Below are 26,324 nucleotides of genomic sequence, written 5' to 3' on the forward strand. Positions count from 1 at the left end.
GAAATGCACAGGCATACCTATGTGTAATGTGAAAGGGCAACAGTGCTTTAACAGGGTACCTTTTACTGGAGAAGATAACATCTCCAGCCAAAAACCTGACAATCCAAAGGAATATGAACAGTGACGAACAGAATGTGAATGTTACACACACATATAGATTGAAAACTACATATATGTTAATTGAAAGCTGCACAATTATATTCTGTGAAAACTGCACACACATGTGTTCAGAGAAATATGCACAATCCCTGAGAATATTATTTTCCTAATGAAAACCTGTAGGAGTCAGATGCAATATGTTCTTGCCTACATTTAAATGACCTGCACATAGCCTATACATTCGCAAACACACACTCTTACAGGGAGCCAAGTAGAATGAATTTGTACTTATGAATATCATTAGTCCAAGTAACTTTTTTACAATACCATACTTGTCTTGATACTGGAGAAAATCAAGGGATTTAGAAGAATTCTGAAATGGAACTATAGCACTATGTTCACACATAGTGGATGATACATAGCAATGTTATCACTGAAGTATACTGTGCTGCTTAAGCAATCATAGAAGCAGTATATTAAGAAAGCATCTCTTAGAATGTAACATATTCCCAGAATTGATTATGGAAATAAATGTTTGTATGAGTTGATATTAGTCATATTCACATAGGCAGGAAAAGGGTAATTTTTGAATATATACCATTGTAGTGATTCCCTTGGTAGAAAGCTGGAGACCATATTGGTTAGAAGTGAACTTCTTTGAATACATTTCGAGTTTTGAGAAATCAGTGTTTGTTTTTCTTACCCAGATTTGTGAATTGAGACTGTATATTGGGGACATGAAATTAGTAATGTCACCCTAATGTGAACTCAAATGTCAAACAAAATATCTTTCACAACAGGCAAGGATGCCCACCACTCAGAGCTAATGTAAGGATGATTTGGAAGGTAAATGGAAATATATGCTTAAAGTGTAAATCTTAGCATAACAGAGCCTGGTAGTGCTGAAGTAATTTTCTAACTATAGTTCTGTCTGTATAGGTTGTCACCTTTGACCAATCTATCGGGCACCTTCAGCTGCAGCTACTTCCTCATGTCATACCTGTTCTCGCTGAAATTGCATTGTTCTTTGTTGTTCCGAGATGAGCCAATATCCATTACAGAAGGTGGTCTTTCTTTCCTCTCACCCATTGGCTGCATGCACTCTCTATTAGTATGGGAATAATGAAATTAATCATGGACTTTATAGTAATCTAAAGCATGAATCTAGCAGAATAATTGTTAATTCCGATATACTGACTGATACATTTTGTCATTTAAAAAATGTATTGTGGTCAAAATAACTGTACTGCACCAGCAATGCACATTATTGTTTTAAACACTGAGAGATCTGATATGCCTTTTGCAGACCCTGGATCATGTTGCTGATCCTGCACTGATTTTTGTCCTCCACTTTGTGTTGAGACCTGTAATTGCGTCTCTTCACTATGGATTTCTATTAGTATGGACTAGATCTCACCATTTGTATAGATGTAAATTGGATTTTGTTTTAAATGATAATGCAGTATATAAAATACATTTTACACATTTACGTCTAACTTCTTCATAGAAGTGTAATACGTAGAAACAAGCATTGGCAATGACAACAATTTGGGCTATTGTGTAGGCATGGGCAAGGCAATTGCCAGGCACTGCCGAAGTGTTATTAACTGGCCACTGATGTAGCAGATGTACAATAGTACGAGTACCTGTGTATCTAATAGCAGTGTCTGGCAAATGCCTAATACCTATATACAAGACACAACTGTTGGCTTTGACAATGATTGTTTTAACAGGACTTCAGTGAAGGACATGAAAAGTGTTTATAAATAGAGCGGCTGAAGGCAGACCTGGTAAAGCCATTTTTATTACACCAGTAGGAGGCATACCGCTCCAATTAAGTCATTAAAACTGAAAAGACTGCTTTGGAAAAACCATGACATGCACTTTGAAAGCAAAGTTTGATGGTAAGGGTTGAATAAAGCAGTCTCAAAGAGTTCCAATAAGGAGGTTTTTGGGCAGGGAGGGGCAGTAACTGGGTCGGAATTGCCACAAGGATTAGCATGGCCACAAGCTGTCAATAGTGGGAGAATAACCAAGCAACACCATTAAGTTGTGTGTCCCTCCTTATATGCCATTTCTCCCTATCTGTACTCTAATACAATAATGTTGGCTAATAGGTTGAGTAAGTGCCACCTAATAACCCAAACTAAAAAGGGGTTTAGGACAAAACATTATTTCTCTACGTGTCATAAGGACTGCTGCTAGCATGGATACAGTTATGTCTTCAAATCCAGTGCCACAAAAACCTCTAATAAGGCATTATAAAGTGTAAATACTTACATCCTTAGAGCAATTTCAAAATACACCCAAAAATGGAAGGTGGTATAATCTGTCTATCTTGTTGTGGATTGAATGTTGTTCCTTATGTGGGTTTCCATCCTACCACTCAGTGTGTGACAGTTACAGCAGTTACATCCTTGGTGTGGGATGCCTAGTCCTCTGGCTATTCATCTGTATTCCTTTTAACTGTAATCCGTGGACTGAAATAATACCAGAAGAAGCTGTTTCAGATTCTTCCCTGCATCCAAACCTCATTATTTCAAGTGGAGATGAGAGGGCTTAACAGTTCCTCAGCTGGCCTGTATCTGGTCTCTACCAGGGGAGGACTCTCAGTGAGAGGGGAGTTAGATGGCAGAATGACCGCCCCTCCAGTAGGGCATCAACCATGTCCACAAGCAGTAAAAGGGAGATGTGTTCCCTCTACCACAAAGTGCTCCATTGCTTCTCACAGCTAGATCCGCGCTCAATAATAATAATAATAATAATAATAATAATAATAATAATAATAATAAGGGTTAACCAAGTGGGGCAACAACAACAGCCTTCAAGTGTGCCTACCCTCTTGCACCATCACAGGACACACATATAAAGTGATTTAAGTAATCAGGGATCTGATACTCCATCTGTGTGGTGCCACATCCTCCGAAACACCTGCCTGCCCAGCATCCTCAAGCTTGCCAGCTCGCAGCCTGCCATCTCTGCTCACTGTCTCTTTCTGCTTCAGTGATCTTCAGGCGTATCTCCAGAGGGCAACAGTGTGAGTTCCAAAGCAAGCATTAATCAAGCAGTCACCAATACATCTCTTTCTGGCCCAGTGACTTGCAATTACTACTAGTCCTGATGGCTCTGAGGCCTACACCTACTTCTGTGACAAAGATTTTTCCTTTTGAACTTGTGACTGATCAACGCCTGTACTACCCATGAATATGTGAGCAATTTGCAGACACATCTGCAACATGCTTTTGCCTAAGCGCAGAGGAAGCTAGAAAAATCCGCAGTAAGCACAAAATCATTCTATGACCTGCGGACATCCAAAACGGAATATGAAGGAGGTGATAGAGTGTATAATTCACAAAGGATGCAAGGTCCTTTCAAGTTGGAAGTCATTGTATGAGGTCACTGATAAGATGTCTCCAGTTGCCTACAATGTACGCATTCCAAAAGACGAGTAGACAGAGGTCTGTTGGTTCCATGTGATCCAGCTGAAGGCCTAGTCACTCTTGAAATGCCCTTCACCAACTTGAGGAATCAGTTCTTCCTCCCGATCTGAACAATTCTGACAAAGGAAATGGAAATGAATCCACGGAAAGTGGTGAGTACGAATGATTTGGCTGGAAGATTGAATACATGAATACATGTTTATAAAATCTTTCAAATAAAACCTTGTCATTATGTTATACTCAACAAGCCTTCCTGCCCCTTTCAGTTGTTTTTGCCATTTACTGTTTATTGGTTTCACAACATATACAACTGAATTTACTGCATAAAATATCAAAAGAAAAATGAAAATAATACATCAGCAAATGACAAGAAGACCTGAAAATTAATATCTCAAAGATTCCAAGGCAGTACAGTTGGTAGGGCGGCAATAGTATTCAATAAAATGTAATTCTACTTAGTACATGTAATTAATCCATTCTATACTTTAGGTTTATGATGCACTCCAGGAAAATCCCATAGATGAACAAACTGAATAAAGGGGTTCCAAACTTCCAAATATTTAGGGATCTCACCCCTCAGGGAAGCCCCAATTTTACTCATTGCAAATCCAAACCAAATATTAGCCCACCATTCTCGGATATTGGGTGCAGCATTCGTTTTCCAATTTCGAGCTACCGTGATCTGTGCTGCCACCAAGGAAAATGTATAAGCAATTGGGAAGATTTTGAATTTAACCTATATTGACCCCCTGGATCTTCATTACCCAGCAGAACCACTAGAGGGTCCATTGGAAGTTCAATTCCAGATATTATCTTAATCTGTGTGAGCGCTTCTTTCCAATATGTTGCGATAAGGACAGAAGACCACCATTTATTGAACATTTGTATGGCGCCTTTACAGCAGAAAGTGTGGGGGAGGACATAGGTGAAAACAACAATAATGGGCCTTGTGACATTCGGAACATGCAAGTGCAGTATCCAGAAGTGCAGGGCGAAGGGGGAGGTCAGGGCAGGGAAGGGGGACGAGGGAGGGAAAAGAAGGAGAAGTGCTGGAGAGAGGGAGTCGAAAAGGCTGGGCAAGTGCTAAGGGAAGCCCATGTGGGCTAGTGCCAGGAGAAGCCAGGGGTAGGATAATAGTGTGATGGGGGGAGGGGCTGATCAGGTAAGGGTTCCCAAGGGAAAGTGTTGGTAGGATGTGGTGAGATGGGGGACTGGACAAGGGATGGCCTGTCCCTGGAGAGACTCATAAGGGACACAGGCATCCAGTCATAGCGGCAGGAGGAAACTAGCAGGGGAGGGGGAGAGAGAACAAGGAGGAGAAAAGGAAGGTCTTGAAGTGTTTCCAGAACTTAAGGATATCCGGTTCAAGTCAGAGAGGGGCTGTGAGGCCGTTCCAGAGGGAGATTCCAACCGAAGAGTGAGATCTACCCCAGACTCTCTGCTTGGAGAAATGTCTGATCTGCAGAGAGTTGGAGCTAGAGGCTCGAAGAGCTCTAGTACTGAGTTATCTAGGGAGAGAGAGCTGAATGTAGCCAGGTTCCAGGCCTCAGAAAGGCTTGTGGATTATGCAGAGGGTCTGGGATCTTATCCTTGCAACAACTGGGAGCCAGTGGAGAGATGTAAGGGCTGGAGAGATGCGATCCAGGTTCTTGAGGCCAAGGATAAGTCTCGCAGTCCTCTTCTGGATTAGATGAAGAGGGCACAGTGAGGAGAGAGGCAAATTAAGGAATAGGCTGTTGCAATAATCAAGCCTTGAGAGACCAGAGCTCTGTAGATGTTGAGTTTCTGGTGGAAGGTGAGGAAAGAGTGAATACCTCTGAGGAGGTGAAGCTGATAGTGGGCCTTCTTGGCAAGGTCAGTGATATGAGGAGAGAAGAAGAAAGAGGAGTCGACGATGACACCCAATTTTTTTTTGCCTCAAACAGGGATGTGTGGAGGGGCACAGGGAGGGTGGCCAGAGTATAGGCAGGAAGGAGGGAGTAGGGGTCTCAATGAGAAGGATCAATGTATTTTCTGGCATTAAGGCAGAGATGATTAGAAGCACACCATAACTGAATAGCAGTCAGACAGTTGGAAATGAGAGGAGGGAAGCTTAAAGAAAAGCTGTGTGTCATCAGCATAAAACTGAAAAGAGGAGAGAAGGTAGAGATAAAGTGTGCAAGGGGGGAAAGGTACATGCTGAATAGCCACAGCAAGAAGATAGATCCCTGAGGGACGCTGCACACCCAGAGTGAGGTAGAGGAGAGAAAGTGGCCCAGTTGAACTTGTGAGGGCTGATTCGAGAGGATAGAGGTTAACCAATCCAGTACATGGTCTGTGATGCCAGGGTATCACAGAGCCTATTCCTGAGTATGGAATGATAGACCGTATCAAAGGCAGATGACAGATTGAGGAAGGTGTGTTAGAATTGAGGTTTGAGAGCAGGTAATCACAAGGTTTAAGGACAGCAGTTTCCGTGCCTCTGAATGCTCTGAAGCCAGACTGGTGGTCGTGAAGGCATCCAATGGATTCAGTGTGATGGATTAGTTGGGAAATGACCAGCTTCTCCATGAATTTGCCCAAGAAGGGGGTAGTGGAGAAAGTGAAGGCACGCCCCTGCATGTTCACACCAGAAAAAGTACAGCCCGCTAGTGAAAAAGGCACAAGACACTCTTGCAGGGATAACAAGTATTTATTTCTACAAAAATAGGAATGCATCAGCAAACAACTCTGCTGCCACAGAACGTTCTGAGGTCTGTTGGTATGTGCAGTAGATCATAAAAACAAAAGGTGTCACTGATGACATTATAGTATACAGTACAATTCTATAACACGGATTGGTGGAGGCCTATATATGTAGGGCCTGCTCCATATGGGATGCCAGGCTATTGGGTCCCTCTTCATCTGTTCATCTCTGTTCACATGGGTACTGCTGGGCTTGTCATCCGCAGTGAGCTGACCTAACAATTAATTAGCTACTCTAACACACAATGTTATTCTTAAAATTGTAAAAAGTCACCTGGCAGATACAGGGATGGGCTTGAGGGAGAACTGAGGTCACACTAACTCACAAACATGTTACTCGTTCCATGATAGATCAGCAACTCCCAAGGTCATCCACCTTATTTCTGAGCTATCATTCTGATGTCACCCTGCACCTCTCTGCACAAATGATGTGACTCATTCCTGAAGGCGCGAGTGCCTTGCCTTCTGATTTTAGTGATCGATCGAGGTGTGTAAAAGTTTTATGGTCAGTGCTCTGGGTTTGGGTGAAACGGTGGAATTCGGGGTCATGGGATGAAAGCATGGCATGGCTGTATTTGTCATGTGGGGATCGATGGTGGCAGCGGGGCCCCGCTATCTGATTCGTGGGATGATACTGCCAAGAGGCATTCTGCTCCCTTTCTCATTACTTCGCAGGGTACATTCTTCCCAGAGCACGAGGGCCTGTAACTCTCCAAACAGTGGAGGAGGTTGTGGATTTCTGAGACCTTGCCAGGATGGGGCTGGTGCTCGCGCTCATGCAAGGGGCCTAATACTAATAGACAAAGTGCTGCTCGCCGCACTTGGGCCTAACGTTAAGATGGCTGCCACTTGCCAAGATGGCATCCACATCTGCATCTACCATCTCGTTTATAAACAATGCACTAAGGTGATTGTGCACCCCCCTGTATGTGAAGACCCTCCCCCTCGTCCCCCTGATGTGCTCTATTAGCATCTATTAGCATCTAGTTCTTGTTCGGTATCACCTAGGGTGGTGGGAAGAACCTCTCTCCTTCCCTACAATAGGGCAGCAGTTAGCCATGCAGGAAGGGTCCGCAGATGTCTTTTCAGGAGAGGGTGCACACAGTAGTGCTTGAGGGGTGAAGGGAAGGAGCCAGTGCCAAAAGAGTGGTTACAGAACACAGCAAAGGAGGGAGCAAGAGAGGCAGTGTTGTCCTTGATAGTTCTAGAGGAGCTGTGAAACACCTGTTTGGAGAAGACTTTCATAGAGCAGACTGTCTTGGTGACCTTGTCCAGTGCAATGGGTGAGAAGGAGGAGAGCAGGGGTAAGGGAATGGAAGGGATAGAGGAGGCCTGCATGCAGGTGGGAGAGGGAGGGGCATAGAGGAGTGAGGGGACAGGATGTCCTGAGTCTTGGATGTGAAGTGGGTGGCCAACGTTGTGCAGAGAGCCTGATACAGAAGAGGAGAATTAGACACTGCAGTAGGACTGGCAAGTTACTTGCAGATTTTCAAAAGTTAAGCCATTTTGTTTGTTGTTCCCGAGATGTGGGATTGGATATGGGCCTGTTTCTTGGAGCGGATAGAGAGTCTGTATTGCCTTTGGAGCAGGCGACAGGCCAGTTTGTCAGAGGGTGTGTTAGAAGCCAGCCACTTCCGTTCCGTGACTTTACACTTGCGTTTCATCACGGATAAGTCGGAGTCATGAATACTATTGCACTTGGAAGTAGGCTTATGTGAATCCTCATGGTAGGGGCAAGGATGTCAAGGGTATTGTAGATGGAGAGGCAAAGGTTGGCAAGTGCTGAGTCAGTGTGGGAGTGAACAGTAGGAGTGGGGGTGAAGGAGGTGGCAAAAACAGCTACTGACACTTGCTTCATCAGTTGAATGAAGGAGAAGGAGACTGGCAGTGCGGGCAGAGGCTTAGCTGGGGGCCCTGGAGCTTCAGGTGGGAGGAGAGGAGACAATGTTCACACCAGGAGAGAGGAGTATTGAGAGGGGTTCCATGTACTAATGTCCCCTCAAAAATGTCTCCTAACAGAAAGGTCACCATTTTTTGTGGAGACATTATTACATTGAACATGGGGGGACACCCCTGCAACCCCCATATTTATTTCTGTTTTACAAGGGGTTCAGGGGACATCCCTGCAACCCGTCCCCATACATAATATCACCATATATAATACCGCCAATAGCTTTTCCCAGCAACATTATGTATGGGGACATTATGTGTGGGGACCTTATTACCTGGTACCGTGAGAGGGTTATAGAAGGAGATATCAGCTGAGATGAGCTCATCCAAGGTGTGCCCGGCTGAGTGGATTGGGCCAGAGGGAAGGATGGTGAGAGAGAGTAAGTCGCAGAGGTTAAGAGGGTGTAGAGTAGCCGAATCAGGGGACTCCAGATAGACATTGAAGTTTCCAAGGAGGAGAAGCTTGGAGGAAGAGGTCAGAAGGGAGGGGGCGAGGTGGGCTTGCTTAGAGAGGAAGGGGCAATCCGCCCAGGAAGCTTGTAGAGTGTAGCGAGAGTGAGCGAGAGAGTGGGAGAGACACAATGCTTGCAGACAAGACATTCAAAGGAGAAGTAGGATTGATGGGATATGATGGAAGCAGGGACCCATTCAGGGTAGACAAGAGCCACTCTGCCTCCAGATGGGTTAGACCTGGGCTTTGGGAGGCTCTTGTAACCCTCAGGAAGGAGAGTGTCAAAAACAGTGACAGACCTGGCATTTAACCCTGTCTCAGTGAGGGTGAGGACGTGAAGATAAAAGTCTTCAAGGAGATGACAGATTTCAGAGGAATGTTTGGCACCAGAGAATTGAGGGTGGCAATGTGAAGCTTACTGATACCTATAAAGGTTTTCCGAGGTAGGGTACAAGGGCAGGGTACACCTGACAGTGAGGGTAATAAGACCAGAGGGCTGGCAGCCAGAGGAATGGCAGGAGAAAGGAGGAAGTTAATGAGAGAAGGAAGACACCCTGGGCCATGATAGTTCCTTTCTGGTAGACATTAATGATGCACCTTGAAGATAGGAAGTGTGTCAAGAGAACTTCCCACCTGGTTCCACCATTAATGGGCTAGAAGGAAATTAGAGGAGAGTATAGAGACCATAGGTCAGGAGAGGGGGCAGTAAAGAAGATGTCAGTAATAGTCTGCCTGGAGGAAGCATTGACCTAAGTTTCAGCTATCGGCAATTATTTTCTTCCAGACTTTGAGAGATGGGTAAGAAAGGAGATAGAGTTGCAATTAGAATAGATAGGAGGGATGGAGAGTACCATAGTTGTAATGGTGGTGGGGGTGATGGGGAGCAGATGACGGGACTACAAAATGCACGAGGAACTCACCAGGCAGCCTAGCAGCAAGTCAAGTCACAGAGAGTCAAATGCAGCAGATGACAGTAGGAAAAAGGGTAAACAGGGACAGGGACAGGGCATAGGTTACAAGACGCAGTTGGAAGCATGAGCAATTCAGCTATTGAATGTGGAGGTACAGCAACCAGAAATGAATCAGGGTAAAAGTACAACATAGCAAATGGCAAAGCTGAGTTACAGATAACTGTTATTAGAATTTCACAATTCAGAGAAGACAAGCCAAGCATAGAACACAGCTTGAGGGCAGAGGGCAGCGGGATACCATTTTTCCAAAAATAAAGATAAAAAGCCCACAGTTCGAGTAAGCACAGCATATACAAAGTACCCAGATTTGATTTTCCAAAATTATAGATAAATTGCCCACAGTTGGAGTAAGCACAGCACATACAAAATACCCAGATTCGATTTTCCATCACCAGCAAACTGGAGGTACTGCTGGTTAAGTCTATGGATATTCTCCAGGGTGAGATACCAGCAAAGCAATATTTTATATCTGTTTTCTTTCAACTGGACACAATTCAAAGTTCTAGCTACTCCAGTCCAGATGCTATTCCATGACAATTCATCAATAGGAAATCCCAACTTGTCTTTCCATAGAAAAAAACATATTGGTATGTGGAGGTTTAAATCAACTGGACTTAAGGACCTTCTATAATCATGAAACCCCCCTTGAGGTGGGATCACCCAAAAAGAGATCTTTCAGTTTTGGTGTTTCCCTATTAACATTCCGAGAAACTTTGGTATCACTAATAGAATGCCTTAGCTGTATATATCCAAATTTATCAGAGTCACCTATCAAGAAAGCCTGTTTGCAATCATCAAATAATAACTGCCTACCTCCCACAAACAATTGACCTAAGCAAGTCAAACCCCCATCAAACCAATGACAATACCCACTGGAAAATAACCTAGGAGGGAATTCTGGATTCTTAAAAACTGGAGTTAAAGTTGATGGAAACGTCACACCAGTATATTTCTGAATTGCCCTATCCCAATATATCATCAGTATCGTAGTCGTCGGGAGCATTCTGCGGTTGCCACGCTGAACCTTCAAAGAGCCCCAACATCATTGATATAATGGGACCCAAAATCCAAACTACTCTATCTCTGCCTATTGCTTGCTTTTATGATCCAATAATGTACTTTCAAAAAGAGGGGTCAGTTGTGGTCCATATAAATAATTCTCCATGCCTGGCACCTCCAGGCCACCAACCTCTCTAGCGCGCTACCATCGTGTGGCGAGAAACCCTAGGAACTTTTTTGGCCCAGATAAACTTAAATAAATGTACTTGAAGATCTAATACAACCTTTTTTGTGTTAAAAATCGGTAAAGCTTGCAAAATGTAGAACTACCTCGGTAAAGAATCATTTTCACCACTGCATTTCTACCCCAACCACGAAATATCAGCTTTCCCCCAATGTGCTAAATCTTCCTTGAGATTCCTGCATAACCCAGGGATATTATATTGATATATCAAATGTTGCCATGGAGCAAGGTGAACTTCCAGATACTTCAAAGAACCCAGAATCCATCTGAAAGCAAAAGGAGTCTGCAGATCTGCAACTGTTCTGGATGATTAAGACACATTTAGTGTATAAGATTTTGTATAATTTATTTTAAATCCAGATACCAAGTAAAATTATTTCGAAAGGGATACTATAGAATGTAATGTATTATCTGAGTTCTCCATGAAAAATAAAAGGTAATATGTGTATAATAGTATTTTATGAGTAAGATCTGCCATCGCAATCGCATTAATAAGTTGATGAGAAAAAACTCTTTGTGCCATTGGCTCAATGGACAATGCAAATAATAAAGTGGATAACGAGCATCCCTGACGGGTTCCCCTAGTCAAGAAAAGAAAATTAGAAAACGTCCCATTAAGCTTTATTCTAGTAGAAAGATTACCAAAATTAGCTAACACTCTGTTTATAAAAATAGCCCCAAATCCAATCCCTTGTAATATGTCCCCGAGAAACACCCTGTTGATCCTGTCAAATGCCTTCTCGGCATTGATGGATAACAATGCCAAAGATTACTCAGTCTGCCATACCCATTCTATAAAATCAGTTGCCATACGTGTATTATCTGGAGCTTGCCTACCACGAATTAATCCAGTCTGGTCTATGTGTACAATACTCGGAAGTATCCCAGTCAATCTATTAGCCAACACTTTTCAATAAATCCAGGCATCCTAATTAAGAACAGCTATCGGCCTATATGATTCACATTTCATTGCATCCTTTCCCTGTTTTCTCAGGAGCAATAACATAGATTCACCCATCATTGGGGTGACTGATCCCAATACCTCAAAGCTATTAAATAAGATAACCAACTGCAGGGTCAACACAGGGCAAACTTCTTATTCAAAAGGGAAGAAAAGCCATCTGGATAAGGTGTCTCATTATTAGGATGAACCCATATGATGTGAGAAACCTCTTGTGCTGTTATCGGAGCTTCCAGTTTTTCTTTGTGTGAATCAGACATTTTTGGGAGGGTTGCCTCACGTACAAAAAGTCTGTTAATCTCCCGAATCAAGTTGTTCTTCCCAAACAGTGTGGAATAATAACAAATAGGAATATCAATGTTTTAAAATTCAACAGCATGTATTAACCCTCAACTTGGAGCTTACCTAACATATTTCTAGTAGGTTGTGTCTAAAGTGTATACGACAATAGCTGGAAGCTTTATCAGGCATACTAAAATAAAATTGTTTTAGTTTTCAGTAACTTAGGAGAAATATATGCGGCTACACTTGCTTGCAGCTCAGTCCTAGTCGTTTGTATTTGTCTAAATAATCTCTGAGAGTCTTGTGCCTTATTAAGATTCTAATTCCTGTACACGCTCCTCAATTTCTAACCTGTGCCTCATTAATATTTATTTTCGATGCAGAGGCCAAGCTAATAAGATCCCCCTCCAGTAAAGTTGCATTAAAAGCTTCCCAAACAGCCTCTGCTCAAATATCATCTCTAGTGTTCTTCTGCAAATATAACGAGATCCTCTCCGAGATCGAGGAGCAAAACACCTCATCTGACAAAAGGGAGTCATTTATCCTCTAGAACCCTAAGACCCTCAAATGAACATGAAGGACCTCCAGCTGCATTGTAATGGGAGAATGATCAGAAACAGCCGCAAGTTTGATGGAGGGATTTGAAATCGATATCAATATTGACCTGGATGCCAAAAAATAATTTTGCCTAGAGAAGCTGTGATGAACATGAGAAAAATATGTATTATCACTCGTTTCTGGATAAGAATGTCACTATACATCTACTTAATCAAATCTCCAACATTGCCTGTTTCAGAGATGAAGGGCCCCCTAAATCTGAATTGTTCCTATGACCCAACCTATCCAGGTCAGGATTTAGCACCAGATTGAAATCTCCCCCAACCCCCAATAATCAATTCTCTGTTCTGGAAGGGAGCGATTCACGGAAAAAGGCTAGCATAAAAATTGTCTTGGTGTTAGGACAATACATTGAAAACAAAGTGAAATCTGAATTTCCCAAACATAAGTGAAGCCCTATATACCTCCACTGGCTACCCTTGATCTCAGCTATCTTTCTTCTAAAAGTTACCAATGTATTAACCAGGATAGCTACTCCAACTTTCTTGAACTGAGATGATGGAAAAAACGGATGGCGCGTGACATCCGTCTTAAGGAGATGTGTTTTTCCTGGAGTAAAACTATATCAGCCCTCAACTGAGCTAATTCATCAAGCACGCTTTGCATTTTAATGGGGGGGTTCAAACCCTGAACATTCAGGTAGACTACCTTAAAAGAAATCATTTGATTTCCAAGCAAACTTCCAGACAAATATCAAGCTCCAATACATATTGATCCCCATGAGAGGCCCAGTAAGCTCAACCCTAATATATAAGCATGCCAGCTCCCACCACCACTAGTACTTCCACCTCCAGACATCATGTCTACTCTTATTTGAAAGCTTTTGGATATTGTGCCTTTAGCAAATACTATCCTTTTAGTTCTACCCATTTTGGCTCTACCCATACATAAAAAAGATGCAACATTCCTATACAGGGTTTGAAATTGAGTGGAGCTGGGAGCTATTTTGTTCCTGCTTTTAGCATAGTAGAGCCTGGTTAGCTGGAAACCAACAGCTACCAGGGGCTACTTTCGGCTCCTAGGGCCAACTGGTGCCTTCCAAACATGTATATGTGACATTAACTTTTAGTATTTTTAGAATGTTAATAGAGAACAATTAGAACACGTCTAATACACATTTAAACACAATGGGTCATACAAAATGGACAAAAATATAAAGGAGCATCTCTGGTAGCCTGGTAGCTCCTGGTTCCCCTGTGGTAGCTCCTGCCTACAGGGTGATGCCAACACCCAGGAGCTGATTTTAGCTCCTGATTATCAAACCTCAAATTTGAACCCTGCCCATCTGTATAAACCATCAATTTTTGTTGACCAATGTAGAACTATCAGCCCACTGTGCCCATAAATTATACCTGTTTCCCAGCATTATAACATATCTTGGAATACATGAACTTAAAAAGGCCCTGTTATGGGGAAACATCAGGTGTATCACCAAAAGTAGGGTGCATGCTCCTGATGCAGCTGCTACCATTAATTACTCAAAAAGTATAGCATTACGGTGTAACAAATCTAAAACTGTTATCAACCAAAATGGGACCGTGAAATCCAACCACTAATAGCGCTTCAACATCCCCCACAATTATATGAAAAAGAAGTGAGAAAAAGGAAAACCCATCCCCACCCGTAATCAGAACTCAAGTTGTCACCTCAGACTCCATGCTTCTCTCACAACGATCCATAGATGGTCTTCTCTGATCCCTGCGCCTAGCTTTTCGAGAACCAGCCGTGGCCCAACTGGCCTGTGAATGTGAAGGATTGTCTACATCCGGCTAATATTAACTACTCAACAAGTATAGCATTCCGGCGTAACAAATCTAAAACTGTTATCAATCAACTCAGCCAGTGGAGCCCAATGACTAGTAGAGCTTCAATATCCCCCCCATTGATATTGTTGGGATGGAAATGAGTATATCCCACTCCCCTAAGTTATTTTAGGTGATTTGAATCCCCTATGAGGTAGTGTAGTGTATAAGGGGGGAGAGAATCGCACTATTAAACTCAGTGCGAAAGCAATATAGCGTGAACAGCAGATGCATGGCTTTAGGAGACACAGAGAAAGAAACGCCATTTTGTAGTTATGGTGAGAACACAGGCTTGCATAACTGCGCTGTACCAGCCGAGCTCCATGGAAAGATTTCACTAGGCCCAACATCATTAAGACAGAATGAATCCACGCGGCCAGTTCTCATGGAAGTGCATATCCCCCATGTCTCTTCACTGTTGCAAACATTTAGTATCGTTCAGAGGAATGAGCCCTGCAAGAGCGTGAGACAACACCAGGCTCCGTGCAGCGCCTATTCATCACCACTAAGCTGCCAGAAGGCCTATAACCCCCACCCAGCCAGCCCAAAGCCAACCCCCCAACCATTGACACGATCCCCAGACCCCTGCATTCCATGATAAGCAAGCAACCCCCATGTCCTAATAAAAATCAAGTGACCATAAAAGATCTAAGTATGCGCAACCTTGTTACCCCCAGCATGAAATACATCCTTTGTAACACAAGGTACAGGGAGGGATGAATTAAAGATCAAACCCATGGTGGAGACCTTGAAAGCGAGAGGTTTGGTATCAACAAAGCCCAGAATGTGTGTTTCAGTGTGACTGTAGTTCATCATCCCTTCCCCGTCACCAATTCCGAGAGCCTCCCAGGTACATGCCACAGTGATATATTAAGTAGGATTAGCATGTTAGTTTAGAAGCAGCATTGTACTTTTTGAATGCCCAACCTTCACCAGCCTCCAGGATGAACCCAGTTGACCCACGTGGAGCCTGACGGATGGTGCAAGAACCAACCAATTGTAGCCTGGCATCCCCTATGTAGCAGGCCCATGTATAGGGTGGCACCAATCCGTGGAACCAGTTTCTACTGTATGTGATGAGGCTACACAGGCTTTTTAAGTTTCTGCTTGTACTAAGATGAACAAGAATGTTCTCATGCAGAAGGGTCCTTTGCCGATATTTTTATTCTGTAATATTAAACCTTGTTATCCTTGCAAAGCTATCTCTTGGCTTATTTCCTTAGATTCTTGTATTCACTCTGGAGTGTGCATAAAAACGGACTTGCCTTCATTTTGGTGATCCTTGCAATGGGATACCATCGCCCCGTGCCTGCAGAGGTATGCAGGCAGCCTCTCCGAAAGGGCTGTGCCCACCTACGGTGACCAGTCCCACAACACGCTGAGTGGCCTTGTGGGTGCCGTCTTTGCAGAATCCCGTCTGCTAGTTGGAGTGGGGTGCAGCCCCAAAGAGAGGTGTAGGCCTGTTTTGGGTCCCTGTGAACGGATGCTTTCAGGAGAACGTGAACACGTGAGTATAGCATGCAAGTGATAACAAAGTAGGGTTGGACGTATGGTGGAGTGTGAATAGTGTGAACACGCAGTGAATGACATTGGGAGTGTGTTTTGGTTCGTGGATTGTGTTGATTTAGTCTAGGCATTTTTTATTCCCATTTTAAGGATATTAAGGATAAGGAAAAAGGAATATGAGAGCCGCCCCCCGCCCCGAGAAAGGGGGGAAGGTGGCGCCACATGCACTGTCACGACCAGTGCGGAAGAAAAAAAAGGAGAAACATAGGAGCTCTGTATAATTAGAGAGCTCGGGAAAAGCAGTGGTTATTGTTTTAACTTGTTTTTTTTGTTTGTTTTGTTGGTGTACTGTAAAGTGTAAGGAGGAGGCCCGAGAGGGGGGGTGTATGGTATGCATGTGTGAGCGCATCAGGATAGTGAGTAGCGGGTGTGTGAAGAAGCTCTATTGGGGAATAGTGGGTGGGGGAAATGTGAAGACAGAACTGTATTTGCTTTAAAGGGGTTGAAAGTTTTTCTGTTTGGACCTTGGTGCAATAGAATAGGCATAGCCTTAACACAAGACACACACCAGACGCGAGCATGGGGACAGACACACCCTTAGACCATATATGTAAGGCTTTGCCCTTGTATTGCAAGAAGATTACATAGTACAACCACAATGGGTGACTTAGCCTAAAGGAGGCGAGTGCCCTATTACTGGCCAGAGCAAGGATCCTTTGACAAATGTGCACTGGAACACATGTCTACCTTCCAGACAGCAAAGTATAAGGGGAGACATAGGGGGGAAATATTAAACCTCTGGAAAATGTTCAAAGAAACAGAGGTTTTGAAGGGAGATGGGGAAACGCCGGACAATAACAAGGAAACGGGTGCAGGGAGGATGACAAGAAAGGGGAGACTAAAAAGGGGATGTACCCCCTAGCAACGCACCCAGCAGAAGGGTTTACAAACCCGACATAAGTGTCGGCAGGCACTATGGTGGCTACGCCGAGTATGGCCCCACCCCACCATGCGTCGCACCCCCAGAGGTATCGGCCCACACTGGAGTGAGCGTAAGAGACCAAGAGGTAGCACTGGCTTCAGTCCGCACTGAACTTGCAAGATTACAGGCAGCATGTAACGCGACAAGGGTGGCAGAGACACCAATGTTGCCCACTGGGGCACCAAAACAGCTACCCGGTGATGAATGGAAGTCAGGTGACTTTCATATTCAGAATAGACAGTGCACCTATAATAACCATCCACATAGAGTGCGACAGGCAGTTTGGGATACGAGACTGTAGGATCCTGAAGATGGGACAAGGAATACGGGAGTGATTTTGACGATGCGGAAGAAGAAGGAGAGGGAGGGGCCGAGCAGGCACTTCAGGCCACACCAAGAGTAGAGAGTCTATGGGATGGGAGAGGTTTGGCAGAATTGTGTTAGCGCAGAAGCGCAGAAAAAAAGGAAGTATAACTAAGGGGCAGGAAAGGAAAGATGAAGCTGCAAATACCCATGGTACAAATGGGTGCAGGGCAACCACACTATGTACCCTGGGCACAAATGGACAAAAACACCTCCTCAAGGTGCTACCGCAGCTCACAGCGGGGGCAGAGAAATGGATCTATGCATTTGAAAAAAATAGTGTGTCGGTAGCAGCAGTAGGAGACCAAACAGAGACAGTGTGGAATAATGCAGGGTACCCGAGAGTAATATTGAGTAATGATGCCCATGATAGAGCATCGTTCAACAAGATTAGAGCGTGAGTATGGGATGTGCTGCAATGCACGTTTCCAGACACCCCGGATTTACAATACAATAATGCAGTGCACAATGGGGGATGAGGAAGATGCTGCGGTGTACATTCTTAGAGTTCAAGAGATGTGGAGAGCAGGAACGGCAGCGCCTGGGATCAATCAACATCACTATTTCATGTTATAATAAAACTAGAGCTCCCCAGAAAAATTGCAGAAAGCGCTTGATAAGATAGCTGGGTGAAAGAAAAGGGGTGGCGGAGATCCAGAGCATTATAGTCCACACTGTAGGAGAATCAAAGAGCGAGAAAAGGAAATTATACAATGGCAACAGGCAGAGGAAGAGAAAATAGTTCAAAATAAACTGGTGAAAGTAGCAGGGCCACCTCCAGAGCAGACGGGGGAAGAAGGGTGCCCCTCTAACGTGACCCAGGCAAGAATAGAGGCTGTTTGGGCTGGAGGGGGACAGAGGCAGTGGGGAAACCAACTATTTTCAGTGGCAAGGAGGACAGCAACAAGGACGCGGAGGGATCCGAGGGCCTAGAGGAGGCGGATTTGGAGGTCCAGGGGGGCATGGACAGTGCTGGACATAAGGGAGGTGGGGTCATTTTACATGAGTGTGTCGCAGCAGGCAGGGAGGGAATTACAACTACCACCAGCAACTGTATGACTGTCCCCATCCAGGAAGCCCCCAAGGGCCAACTCCCCGAATGACTTTGATACCCTATAAGATTCATCAGGCCTAAACGCAGTTACCCTCACCAATTCCTGGCCCCTACCACCCATCACAGCAGCAACAAACATATCAGCCCCATCCTAACCAACAGGGATCAGAGAACAAACACACTTTTGGTACTGCACCTAATGACGCAGCAGCCCCATTTCAAGGTGCTACTGTAGTAGGGGGAAACCCTTTGTTTCATTCCCTGGGACAGACACCTACCCCGACTTGGACAGCGCACAGAGAGTACTTGCGTGTCCAGTCATGTCAATAACCCTAAATCCAGAAGAGGAACCGTTGGTGGGGGCAGAGATAAGGAACAAACAATTCATCTTTAATGTGGACTCAGGAGCGGAGAAGTGGTGCATCAGTGAAGGTGACTTCCCGCTATCAGGAAAGACTCTTGACATACAAAGATTCTCTGGGGCTGTTTTAATGGTTCCTTAGACAAAAGATCTAGACGTCAAGGGGGGATGGAAAGTTGTACGAGCTCCTCTCCTATACTCTGAGAGTTCTCCTGTCCGCTCCTCTCATAAACTCTGAGAGTTCTCCTGTCAACTGGCTCGATAGGGATCTGCTTAGCAAATTGAACATGACGGTTTCATTTACAGACAGAGGCACTGCTGGTGATACATACTGTGGCATCAAAATACTTGCACAGGCTATCCCTCAGATCATCACAAAGGGGAGGAGAGTAACCAGTGACTTGATTTTTTTGACCTGTAGTACTTCCCGAGCTGGTTGCTGGTACAATCCTGGCATAATCCTATCATTAGATCCAGAAGGCCTAGTGGTGTCTGCAAAAAGGATTGTAGTGCTGACCCCCAACAGTGCCAATGGCTCACTGTGTTGTGTATTGATTCCAATGTGCCCCTAAGAGAATTATCCGATGAAGAACTTTTTGAGGATGACAATGATGATGGAAAAATTATCCTCAAGATTTGCGTGCCCTGTGAGATCTTTGTGCAATACAGAACATTTCTCAGCACCCTAATGGCTGTTGTCGCACTACCCCCATTCAGCCAAGCAGATTTACAATACATCCCCACACATTTGTGGACCACAAACCCACATGATGTACTGAGGCTGAAGGAGGTGACCCCTGTGAGAATTACCCTTAAACCAGGAGTGCTATTCCCACGGGTGATTCAATACTCACTGTCCAGAGAAGCGAAGGAGGGCATTCGAGAGACACTGCAGGCCCTGTTGCACCAAGGGATCATAATACCCTCCACCTGACCATGCAATACGGCCATATACCCCATTAAAAAGGTAACAGGGGCAGTTAGAGGATGATCGAGGATCTCCGCCCCCTCAATGACGTAGTACAGAAGGAGTTTCCACTTGTCCCTAACCCAGCGTCTATTTTCTGCAGCATCCCCAAGGAAGCGAGCCGTTTCTCTATTAAACTTCAGTAGATTTGAAAATGTATTGTTCTCAGTACCTCTTCACCCAGACTCACAATACCTCACAGCCTTTACCCTGGGCGGAAAGCACTACAAACACACTCATTTGCCCTCGGGGTACTGTGAGAGCCCTAGCATTTTTAACAGGATATTACATGAAGATTTTTGGAACATACAAGTACCCAGCACTATAATTCAATATGTAGATGACCTACTGGTCTTCAGCGACAGCGAGCAAGGCTATCGAAGGGACTCTATCACATTACTGCAGCTGTTAGCTAATGAAAGGGTACAATTTGGACATGGCAAAACTCCAGTACTGCCAACTGGAGGTGCTATACCTGGCACAATTCATATCTAAAGATGGAAAAAGAAAAATCCCTGACCGGGTGTCATGATCTCTGCTTCCAAAAGGTCAGGGTTTTCCCAACTCCCTTGGAAGCAGATCCATAACCCAGGTTCCGAGTGCCAACCAGTCCCAATTGGGACCTTTTGGACCCAGTCCTGGCGCCAGTGGCACCAGGCTCATAAATATGCCCAGTCCCAGCGCTGGAAGCGCCGGGCTCATAATGCTTGGGTGGACTTACCTTCAGCAGACCATGCTGCTTACTTGCCTGCCAGTTGAGCCTCTGATCCTCTTCTGTTTGGAACTACTTTTCCTGTTGGGTGGGGCTGGAGCCACTCCCTAGATTCAGAACACTGGAACTCTTCTGGAAGGCAGGAACCCTTTTCTTACCAGGAACTCTTTTCTTACTTAGGCGTGGCTGTGGAAGGAGACACCTAAGCACTACAGGAGGCTATTTAAACCACACCCGGTGGATGAATCTTGCTTTGCGTTATTCTGCAACCTCTGCAGCAGAACGCTCATCGTGTCTTCTGCATCCGGTCCTGGGCCTAAGGAAAAAGGCTTACCATCCTGAATCCAGTCTTCAGCAACACCTATAAAGACAAGAAAGAACAGGTTAGCATTCCGGCATCTGAAAGGCAAAGGCTTACCATCCTGAATCCAGTCTTCAGCAACACCTATAAAGACAAGAAAGAACAGGTTAGCATTCCGGCATCTGAAAGGCAAAGGCTTACCATCCTGAATCCAGTCTTCAGCAACACCTATAAAGACAAGAAAGAACAGGTTAGCATTCCGGCATCTGAAAGGCAAAGGCTTACTTACTCTTCGTGCGCTCCGGAGGTCTTCACACTGCATTCCGGCATCTGAAAGACAAAAGTTTACCAACTCTTTGCACGCTCCGGAGGCCTTCGGCGCTGCATCCCGCATCTGAAAGACAAAACAAGGTGCGTTTAAAGACATTGGGGAACTTTAATACTCACGTGCCATTACTCCTTTCCACATCTAATCCAGTGGGTATTCCGGCACCCTGCAGCCGCTCCGAACTCGTACCTGCAAAATAAAAAGACAGTTAGAGCGCATAGTGAAGCAGGCAACAAGCGCTTACTTACGTGCTTCCAGGCGCTTCTATTCATCACACGGGCTCCATCTTCAACTCACTTCAGCCCGTCATCCGCCATCGCCGGAACCCTGCAAAACAAGAGACATCATTACTAAAGACTTTAAAGACATTTGAATGACTCGAAACTTACCGTTCGTGCAGTAAATGACGGACAGCAGTCCTCTGAAGTCAAGAGGCCTGCGCTACCTATCCAGTGAAGAAACTGGTTACAGCACCCTGCCCCGAGGCAGATGGAGAGCTCGGCATTCACTTACCTAAGGTGAGAGCGTTAACCTTTGGGGTCTACAGGAGAGGAGAAGAGGAACGAGATAGGGACACCCCAATAACCCCAGTTCATTAACCCCATATTTTCTATCTGCAGACATCTTACTCTACACGTCAGGCATACAGTGCACAGAGGTCCAGCCCAAAGAGCCAACCGGGTGCTACACATCACCTTTGAAGATACGGTAGTCGCCCAGTCAAGACCGGCGCCTCTGCGAGAATCAGGTGAGCGTTACACCGGGCTGCAATGGTGTGTGCCACTCCCAAACCACTCACAGTGAAAGACATGCAAAAATTCCAAGTATTATGCAACTTTTCCAGACCATGGACCTTAAATTAAGCAGCATACAAGACCACTCCTACAGGGCCTCCAGGAAGAACAGAAGAGAGCAACAAAATAGAGTGGACCCCAGAGATGACAACTAGTTTCAATGACCTAAAAGAAGTAATTTTGACAGCACCTGTCCTCACAACCTCAGATTACACACAGGAATGTTATATTTTCTCACACTCAAATGGCACACCCATGACAGCAGAAGAGCACAATGGGCCATAAGCCATTGTTCTATTACAGTGGAAAACGTCTGTCATGCAGGGACAATTCACCTGTGAACAAGCAGCTGCAGCCTTTGCGATTGAAAAAAGCTCCACAATTGTCATGGGGTGCTCAGTAATGTTGTATGTGGCGCATTCACTTTTCGCAATACTGGATCGTTCAAAGTCCATACCCACCACACAGAGAGCATTAGCCTATGAAATAATATTGTCAATCCCCCACATCCATGTTGCAAGGTGCAAGACAGTAAACCCTGCCACGTTCCTCGCACAACCATGCACCGACGAAGATTTGCAACAGCATGACTGTGCATCTTATGAAGGGGAAGATGATGATATCCCCAAAGCCAAAAACATCCCCCTAGACGAGGGAGAAATCATCTTCATTGACGAGTCAGCATCAATTGATCAGGAAGCAGGTGAACGACATGTTAGGGCAGTAGTGGTACGCCTAGAGGAGTGGGAATATGAAACATTGGTAATGAGGAGACTTCCCACACATTATTCAGCACAGGCAGCCGACTGGTAGCGTTCATAGAAGCCATGTGGGCCTCCAATGGGTGCTATGCCACCATCTAGTCACCACTACGGTGCACGCAGGTCTGTCACGCTGGAGAAGGAGGGGGTTTAGAAGAGCAGATGGCTCACCAGTACAGCATGCCGCCCTGCTCAACACAGTGATTTCTGCCCTTGCAGAACCCTCTGTGGTGGCGGTCCTTAAATGTGCAGCACATACACAAAATACAGACAAAATCTTGCTGGGAAATGCAGCCACTGATGCTGCAGCATATCTCCCTGGGCCCACATATGCTGAGTACTTTTTAACTACAGCAAGCGTAAAACCAGATACATAGACATACAGAGCTCTCCCTATCGCACAGATAATCGAGCTGCAGCATAGAGCACACCCAGAAGAATAGGATATATGGTTCAAACGTGGGTGCGTGCAATCGCCCACAGACCTCTTGTGGAGACAACAAAGTACAGGAAAAGTAGGGATGCCAGTATAGTTATTAGACACAGCTTTTGAGCAGTTGCATTATCCATCTCATAGCTCTAAACAACACATTGCAGCAGACATTCAAGAATATTGGTTTATCCCAAATTTGCAGGAACACCTTTTGTCCAATGTACCACGTGCCAAGTATTTAGTACAGGAATGACCCTCAGAACAATGCGAGGAACACTGCCCCACCATGTCGGCCCATTCCGTGAACTGCAAATTAATTATGCAGACATGGGGGAACGATGCCATGGGGCACGATATTTGATTGTGGTGGTGTGTCCGTTCTCCAGATGGGTTGAAGCTGGTCCATGTGCCCACCCAGATGTCAGGTGTGCTGCGAAATTCCTCATCAGAGAGGTATTCGCCGTTGAAGAGTGTGCAATGTTTTATGATCATATAACAGAAACCATTTTTTCAATGAGCTCTTCAAGGAAATAACTGCCATGTTAGGGATCAAACATCGTATGTGTTCAATTTACCACCCACAAGAAAATGTGGTGGTAGAGAGGATCAACGCACTCCTTAAGAGTAGACTCTCCAAACTATGTAACACTCTGAAAAAGAATTGGGTGTATTGCCTGCCCCAGGCTCTGTTTTATCTGCGCACACAGCCCAGTAAGGACCACCACCTGTCCCCCCACAAAATCGTAACTGGCAGGGATATGCAGACACCTCTATCGCCTGTAAGGAGAACATCAGATGTTCATAGATCATCAGCGATTCTGGGGGTGGAATTTAAACAATATCTGTCCCAACTGACACGTGCAATAAGATGTATCGCAAAACAAATGGCTCCAGCAGGTACCGAAAACGTACATACATCAATTTCACAAAAAACTGATGCCACACACTTGCAAGCACTGTTGCCAGGTAAACATGTTTATGTCAGACGTTTTGTGCGAAAATGGAACAACCCAGGTTCCATGGACCCTACAAGGTCGTGTTTTCCACCTCGCTCGCAGTAAAGGTATAGGGGCTCAGATATTGGATACACCTCTCAGACATTCGCAGGGACCCATCCAACTCGACACTTAGTGTCCAGAATGAAAACAACACAACTACTTCAGTTTGCGTAGCTTCTTGCTGATTATATAAAGTGCATGTGCAAAAGTACACAATACATGAATTGCTGCTATAGCACCAGCTATGTGAATTAAAAATCTCTCTCTCTCGCTCTCTCTTTCTATCTCTCTCTTCCTCCCTCCCTACCTTCCCTCTCCCCCTCGCGCTCCTCCTCTTGTTTTTCCCTCACTTCCCCGTTTTTTCCAAAACCCACAGGTGAAACAACAATGGAGATAACAACACCGAGATATTCTTCAAATGTAGATAGAAGTAGTATTAGTAGTACCAGAATGTACATCTATGAGTGTGGCCTCCATTTTGTGACCATTTTGCTTACAGTAATGATGTTTTTAGTAGGAATTTATTGGGGAATGTCTTTTATCTGGGCTGGCCATCTAAAAGAAGGGGGGAGGGGACCATGGGGACCTGGAACATGAGTATACTGCCTAATGCCACTACTTTATCTTCCAATGTCACCATATTACTTTCGAATGTAACTGAATTACCTTCCAATGTAACTGAAATTACCCCTCTACGCTCTAATGCAACTGAATTCACCCCAAGCCCTGTATCCTCTATTGTAATAACACTCAGTTCCAGCCTAGCCCTGACCCGAATGAAAGGACGAATGAAAGTGCACCACTCAATCTCTCAGAACCAAACGATATAACAAAAGCAGGACCAGTACATAATGTGACCCCTGCAAATAGTAGCAGCTCCCATGCAACTGTATGTACAAGCAAAATGTTCGAAACAATACTGCCAAATGTAAAAAACTCTTTGTGTAATGGAAGCAGTGATACAAATATAACCAACAGCAGAAAACAGCAGAATTAAAGTAGTGAAAAGACACACGCTACGTAGTAACAGGGTGAAAAGACAAGCAAGCCAACATAAATATGATGCATAACATGGTCTAGCGCCACCCAGAGCACTTGAATAGTTGGTACTCTGACATGCGTGCAATGGGAAGAAGAACAACCCGTTGCTACGTCTGTTCCTTAATATTGCACGCATCTGGGGCACCCAAGGTCTTAGTACCGCAAGAAGAACCCATGACAGAGATCCAATGCTTAATTCATCTTGTGCTATGTAGGACCAAAGGCACTTTCCAGGCACGCAACGTCCATCTAGAACTCATCGATCCTGATCCCCGAAAATGTATAACCAGTTCCACCAACCGTCTGGAAGAACCACATCTGGTGATCGAAGGGACAAGATATGTCAACATTGAATGGCAAGAAACAACACACCCATGCAAAGCTGAAGGAGTTTCAGGGATGACCGAAAAAATGATAGCACTCAAACAGACCTGTGCACAAACATTAACAGAGAACATCACCAAATTAACTTGTATTACAGCTATTGAGGAACCAGCACAAATACATCAAGAAAAGATGTATCAACTGTATTTTTACGGTGAAGGAACTGTCTCTGTTGAATCAAACCAGAGGTGTAACAGAACTATTCCAATCCCAGACATCAGAAAAGGCACCGCAGCACTAATGGACTATTACTGGGTCTGCGGTGAGCAAGCATACTTGCACCTACAGTCTTCTTGGAGGGGCTACTGTTCACTAGCAACACTGCACTCTGTCCTGTAAGTGGTACCGGAGGAAGACCTAAAAGCGGGGCCCCTGCTTGATGAAGCACCCACAGTGTTCCTAACAATCCAAGCATGACACACGATGCCCACACACAACTTGTGTATCCTCCCTCATGACCAGCTACGAAGAAGACCCTCAAATTACTTATCTAAAGACTTGTCTAAATTGCTTGCACAAATACCCAATGAATACAAGCTCTACAATTCAGCAGAAACATTTTTGCATCCCTAATACCAAGCATGCAGACGCATGCCAATGCAAAATGGCTACAGATTGTGAGGTGGGAGTTTATCCAGCTAGCTAACGATACTGAACAGGGGTTCAATGTCATAATAGTGGAGCTGAGGGCCCTAAGACTAATGACAATGCATAACTGATAAGTACTGAATCTCCTGACAGCCATGGAAGGAGGTGTTTGCAAAAAGATTGTGACTTCATGTTGTAAATTTGTACCTT

At 44.7% G+C, this 26,324-nt stretch overlaps 1 protein-coding gene across 1 annotated transcript in view; it reads right to left on the minus strand.

Annotated features, from left to right (window-relative positions):
* The window catches only part of LOC138572406 (uncharacterized), a 606,109-nt gene that overhangs the window by 240,778 nt on the left and 339,007 nt on the right, over positions 1-26,324 (minus strand). Inside the window, exon 13 of the mRNA XM_069649265.1 lies at positions 1,100-1,204. Coding sequence (XP_069505366.1) covers positions 1,100-1,204 — 105 coding nt within the window. The remainder of the gene's footprint in view (positions 1-1,099; positions 1,205-26,324) is intronic.

This window comes from Ambystoma mexicanum, chromosome 1p, assembly GCF_040938575.1.
Source record: "Ambystoma mexicanum isolate Mex_15411 chromosome 1p, UKY_AmexF1_1, whole genome shotgun sequence".
In the NCBI taxonomy this organism is placed as follows: domain Eukaryota; kingdom Metazoa; phylum Chordata; class Amphibia; order Caudata; family Ambystomatidae; genus Ambystoma; species Ambystoma mexicanum.